At 57.5% G+C, this 6,129-nt stretch overlaps 1 protein-coding gene across 1 annotated transcript; it reads right to left on the bottom strand.

Annotated features, from left to right (window-relative positions):
* Positions 1-1,616: 1,616 nt before the first annotated feature.
* Positions 1,617-5,373, bottom strand: EVX2 (even-skipped homeobox 2). The gene is made up of 3 exons (XM_066344869.1): positions 4,947-5,373; positions 3,817-4,085; positions 1,617-2,336 (listed from the first exon to the last, which is right to left on the bottom strand). The coding sequence occupies exons 1-3, from the start codon at positions 5,371-5,373 to the stop codon at positions 1,617-1,619; spliced, it is 1,416 nt and encodes a 471-aa protein (XP_066200966.1).
* Between the last annotated feature and the right edge of the window lie 756 nt (positions 5,374-6,129).

The raw sequence follows: 6,129 nt of genomic DNA on the forward strand, positions 1-6,129 counted from the left end.
TGTTCACATTGGTGGAATATCAACTTAACAGAGAAAAGTCTACCCAGGGCGTCCAAGTTACCAAAATGAAAATTGGCAATTGAGATGATAAGAACGTGGCTTTCTTTTGCGAAATCACTTCAGGTAACAGAGATAACATTAAATAACATACATTCTATGCACCAAGAACAATGTTTTATGTACCAAGTCTCTTATCCGTCTCTCCTAATGACTTCCCTTAGCGGGTTGTTAGTATTTGACAGCAGGTCTCCGTGCGGGGAACTTTTCTCCAATTCCACATTCAAAGGAGGTCCATCAGAGAGCATGATTGGCAATTTTCGTCATAATCTGCACATTATTAGCATCAAAATTGACGTGGCAGTTAACACTGGTGAGTTTTGATGTGCCTTTCTTCAAGTTCAAGGAAACCCCTCCAGTAGCCGGGGTTCGTAGAGCGGATCTCAACAACCCAGCGGTGGCATTGCAGAGGCGAAGGCGCAGTAGACATGCGTGAGAAATATGCCAGAACCATTTTACCCGAGGAATAGGAAAGCGAGGAGCGAAAGGGACAAGGCGGAAAGAGTTCGAACTCAGAAAACTGTCTAAGAAAAGGCCTCGGGCTAATAGCATATATCTAGAGATTCAAGTATTTCCAAGATGAAGTGGAACCCAGTAGTTGCAAAACTGAGCTGAAAACCCTTTTTCAAATACTCCAGCGATCTGTCAATCTTCCTTCCCCTTCTTTTCCTATTCCTTTCTTTTTCTGACCTGGTTGTGGAAACCTCTTCAGTTATTACTTTTTGCATAAAATATTCTAGATTCGTCCGTTCCAAATCAAAAATTAAGAGAACGGTGGTTGGTCTAAAGAGAGGAGGCGAGCCCCCTTCCACGTCTGCTTTGTCCTTCCCGCGGAAGGCGGCCACAGCCTCGTGGGCCTCGCTCCTGCACGCACTAAACCATCTCATCAGGCACACCCGCAGCCTCCCGCGCTCTCCACCCGCCCTCCCGGCCTTCTCCTCAGACCTCCCATTTTCCCGCTCTCCTCCGATAGACCCCTAGCAAAGCTCAGGCTGAGAGAAAAATTGCCACCTACCCTCACCCTCGTTTAATGAAAAGAAAAGATGGGGGGGGGGGAGCAGCAGTAGGAACCTCGGAAGTGACTTCCCTCCCGCACAAAGCACTAGCGCACACCATTCCCTTCTCTCTTTGTTGGTTCCCCGTTGCTTCTGGCCACGTGGTTCAGCCGAGTAACCGCGGCCTGAGGGTTTACAGCCAGGGCCCCAGACCCCAGAGGGGTGGTTTGGGATGAGGGGATTGTCTTAGAGGAGACCTCAAGAGCTCAAGACAGAGGCGGGAAGTGGGCCTGGGCAGCAGAAAATATACTTGGAGAAGGGGAGGCGGCTGCGTAGCAAATACAAAAATAGAAATAATTTGGGGGACGCTTTTGCGCCGGCTCTTTCCCCCCAATTCCGGTAGGTTCCCTTCGGCCTCCCGCGCCGGGGCGCCCCCTGGCGGCAGCTGTAGCAGTGGGCAGCGCGCAGAGGGCGCGTGTGTGCCCGGGGGGCGCGGAGGGTGCTGAGGGGACTCCGGGGCACACTCGGCGCTGCGGGCGCGGCCCCCTGGCGGCGGCCATGTAGTTATCTGGTGAGCGGCGCCTCGTCCCTCTGGTCCGGCGGGCTGACGGCGGTCTTGCTAAGCACAGCGGCCGAGTAGGGCAGGAAGCCGCTCTCAGAGCGTGGCGCCGCGGCGCTGCAGCCGAAGTCCGAGCCCCCGGCGGCCCCGGCGCCACCGCCGCCGCCACCGCCGCCGCCTCCACCGCCCCCCCGAGAGCCCAGGGCTGCGGCGGCGGCGGCGGCGGCTGCGGCGGCAGATTGGCTGCTGTGGCAACTGAGGCACGAGCAGGGCGCGGAGCCGCCGCTGGGGGGCGCCCCGGCCGCGGCGGCCGAGGAGGCCGCAGCCGCAGCCGCTGCTGCAGCCGCGGCGGCCGAGGCCGCGCTGTTGAGACCCGCGGCGGCCGCGGGCGTCTGGTAGAGGCCCGGGTGGCGGAAGCTGCAGAGCAGCTCGGGTCGCGAGTAAGGGTGCGAGAGGGCGCGGAAAGTGTCCAGCGGGCGGATGGAGGTGGCGAAGGGCGACGAGGCGGCGGCCGCCCCGGAGGCCGCCGCGGCCGCGGCCGCCGCCGTGACGCCCACGTGCGGGTAGTAGTGCAGCGGCACGTGCGAGTGGAAGGGGTAGGGCAGGCTTCCGGTGGCGGCCGCGTGCGTCATCATGTAGGTGTAGAAGCTGGGGTCGGCCGGGTGCGGCCACGACATGGCCAGGCGCTGCCGCTTGTCCTTCATGCGCCGGTTCTGGAACCACACCTGCGGGGACAGCCACGCACGGCCCAGTTAGGAGCGCCCCGGCCCGCGCCCCCAGACCAGCCTGGCTCCGGCCTCCCCGCCCTCCGGAGACTCGGAGCGCCCGGCCTGCGCTCAGACCAGCCCGGCCTCGGCCTCCCCACCCTCCGGAGACTCGGGAGCGCCCGGCCTGCGCTCAGACCAGCCCGGCCTCGGCCTCCCCACCCTCCGGAGACTCGGAGGGCCCGGCCTGCGCTCAGACCACCCGGCCTCGGCCTCCCCACCCTCCGGAGACTCGGGAGCGCCCGGCCTGCGCTCAGACCACCCGGCCTCGGCCTCCCCACCCTCCGGAGACTCGGAGGGCCCGGCCTGCGCTCAGACCAGCCCGGCTCCCGGCCTCCTCCGCCCGCCCTGCCGGACGGAGCGGGCGCAGTGCAGACACACCTTCTCAACGCAAAGATTTCTACCCTGTGTCCAACTGCTGCCATAGCTCCCTTACTTTTTTTGCTGCGTTTTCTCGTCCCAACCCAGCGGTTCCTCTCCTTCCCGCCACCCACCCGCTCCTGTCTTTCAATCCCAAGATTTTCACAGGGATTCTAGTCCGCCTTTGAAGAGAGGCGATGGCAGCAGCTTTTATCATATAAAAAGGTCGCCGCGCGAGGTATCGAGTCCCCGGAGGTTCACGGGTCCGATTTTGATATTGAAGGAATGATTTTGTGGAATCATGAGCCTCGAATAAGTGGCAGGAATAACATCCTCTTAAACTAGGAAGAGGACTTTCTTACCCACCCAACCTTGTATTTAATGAAGACATAATTTTCTAAATTAAAGAAAGCCTGAGGAAACCAAAGGGAGATCTTTACACTCCTCCCTTATCCTGAGGAGTTTCCTGCTTTTCTAGAGTGTCAGATCCTCCATGAGTATTCACCAAGTTGCCCAGCCTGCCATCTCTCTCTCCCGGACGTATAAAGTTAATCACCTAAAATATCTAAATAAGGACCGTTTCATTGCGCTGTCTCCCCAGGAGGTTGTCTTTTTCCCGTTGCGCAGGAGAAAAATGTTTGGGAAACTACTTTCTTAACCCAATCGATTTTTAGAATGCAATATCCTTTTCTCCGTGTTGTAACAATTTATATAGAAAATAAATCTCCAAGATCAAGAGCAAATGAAAAGTTCCACGTCTGGTTCGTACCAGAGGAACAAAGACCAGTCTGCTTGCCTTCGCCGGGAACGTGGAGCCATGGACAGGGGTTAGGGGGACCTGGACAAGCACGAATATTTGTGGATCCGGCTCCGCTATACCAGGGCTTTCCCAGGCCAGCCAGCCCTTCGCATTCGGCAACTGAGAAATAAATAATCCAATTTTCCTTTTTTTTTTTTTTTTTGTAACTCTTCTCCGCGGGTTTCCAGATCCCAGCTAAATCTAGCCACCCAGAAAAGAGAAACAAAAATCAACCCAGACACCCCGAGGGAGGCTAGAACAGGCGCATATTTGAATGGATACCTTGATCGTGGTTTCGGGCAGGTTGAGCGCAGCGGCCAGCTCGCACCGGCGGGGCCGCGATACGTAGTTCTCCCGGTAGAACTCCTTCTCCAGGCGCGCTATCTGTTCGCGGGTGAACGCTGTGCGGTAGCGCCGCACCTGATCCGCACCAGAGCTGGAGCCGCCCAGGGCCGCGCCCCCGCCGCCGCCGCCGCCTCCATGCAGGCTGCCGAGGCCGGAGCCCGACGCAGACGTCGTGGTACCCGCGGCGGAACCGCTCTCCGTGTACCCTGGCAAACAAACGGCCACAGCGCATGAGTCACTGTAGGGCCGAGGTCCCCGCGCTGGGGCTGTGCGCGCGTGGAGGAAGCCGAGGGAGGAAGCGAGGCGCTGCCTGAATCGATGGGGTCTGTCACACCTACAAATCGCTGCCGTTAATGGAATCAATAAAGTTTGGAGAGCACTTCGTAACCAAATAATAAGAACTCAATTAGGGTGTTTTAAAAAAATAATAATTGGAATTCTCAACTCAGTGGGAATATTGGCCAAGGGGAAATGTCTACATCTAGGTGCAGTTTGTGAAGCTCTGGGTTCGCTATGGTCTGGAGACCACGGGGCAGCTTTCTGCACAGCCTCTAACCCTTCTTTGACAGTCTTTTAGTTTGGTTTAAAATGTTAAGCCGGCAGCCACTCAAACCAGAACCTTTAGTGAGTGGACCTAACTTTTCAACTCTTTTTCTCCCGCTGACCCAGGTAGGTCTCCCAGAGGCGCCTGGCGAGGCTGCCTCCGACTTACTCAGAACGGCCCCTCCGCTCGGCCTTGGGAGCTCCGAGGCAGCGGAGTGCAGAGCGCTCCTCAGCGGCCGGCTAGAGGTCGGTCGGCTCTCGCCGGCTTTTAGAGCCGCGCACAGAAACATTTTCTCGGACTCGAGAGACAGGGCAAGCCGGCAGGCGGGCCTGGAGCACCAGGCCTGCGCCTTTCTGAAACTCAAGGCTGAGCTGGAAGGCACGGTTCCCCGTAGGCGCCCCCCCCCCCCCCACTTGCGCCAGCTTGCTGCAGCTTGCTCGCGGAGGGCAGGAGAGGGGCACAGGCGGCCCGGGAGGAACTGGGAGGGTGGGAATGGAGAGCGCGGCGCAAGCAGCGCGGTTACCTTTGCCATTGTTTTCCTTGAGCGGCGCGGTGCTGAGGCCGCCGGGGGAGCGCAGCGAGGAGCAGCCCACCTCCACGTCGCTGCTCATATCCGCCTCGGCGGCCGCCTCTGAATAATGGCCCGGCTTTTTGCGGCCCTCCGCGGCAGAGGAGATTTCGGAGGAGACGGTGCTTTCGCTTCCCGGGTGCTGCAGGTTGAACAAAGTGTCTATTTCGAATTTGCCCTTGGCAGGGAGGTCTCCCAGAGCGCTGTGCAGGGGGGCGGACGGCAGGCGCGGGCTGAGGCGAGCCGGGTGCTGCGAATTTTCCAGGGCCTCGAGTACAGCGTTGCCAGCCGAGTCGGACAGATTGGAGAACCTCTTGCCGGCCGTGGGGCTGTGCAGCCCTCTCTCCATCAGAATCATCTCTTTTCTTATTCTTTCCATCATCTCAGCTTTCTAAAAAATGTCACAGTGGTCCGGCTGTCCCGTCCTAATGATGGGTTGCGCCTAGGGCTAATTCTCATTCAGCCCCAGCGAGTGCCTCTAAATATTATTATCTCTTTTGGAGGGAGGCGGAAAAATTGTGGGATGCCAGAGCGAGGGAATGACTGGTCAAAATGACCCATACATCCTTCCAAGCCCAAGATGTCATTCATCAAAAAGTAACGCTCGCTCGTCATTAAGGTACGAATGACGCCGTTCGAATAATCATTTATTGTAACAGGTTTATAAGCAAATAAATACACGCTCCTGTCAGTGGGTAATGAAGGCGGCTTCGGAGCAGACAAATAGATCCAGGTAGAAGGCTTGAAGAGACAAGAAGTGAGGAGGCAGGCTCCGGTCCTTTGCCGGCTCAGAGCCGTTGCTGCTCGCCCGGGGGTTTGGCCTCGGGGATGAAATTGACAGTCTGATTAATAGAGCTCTCCGCGGCACATTTCCCCCTTCATTTAGGGGCATCATTACGCTCTCAGTTTGCTGGGTTGCCCCTTAGGTCCTAATCATGCAGCGCCTTCCTCATTTTTCCTCGGACACAGATACGTGTTAAATAATAGATAATGCTTTGATTTTTCCAGAGTAGATCGTCAGGGAAGGTGGGTTTTTTTTTTTTTTTTTTAACATTTACAATTGGGAGGGGGGTGAGGGGGGACAAGGGGGAGGATGTAGGAAGAGTTGCGTAAGGAGAAGACCTTGCGCTCCTGTCTG

The sequence above is a fragment of the Saccopteryx leptura genome, chromosome 7 (genome assembly GCF_036850995.1).
Source record: "Saccopteryx leptura isolate mSacLep1 chromosome 7, mSacLep1_pri_phased_curated, whole genome shotgun sequence".
In the NCBI taxonomy this organism is placed as follows: Eukaryota; Metazoa; Chordata; class Mammalia; order Chiroptera; family Emballonuridae; genus Saccopteryx; species Saccopteryx leptura.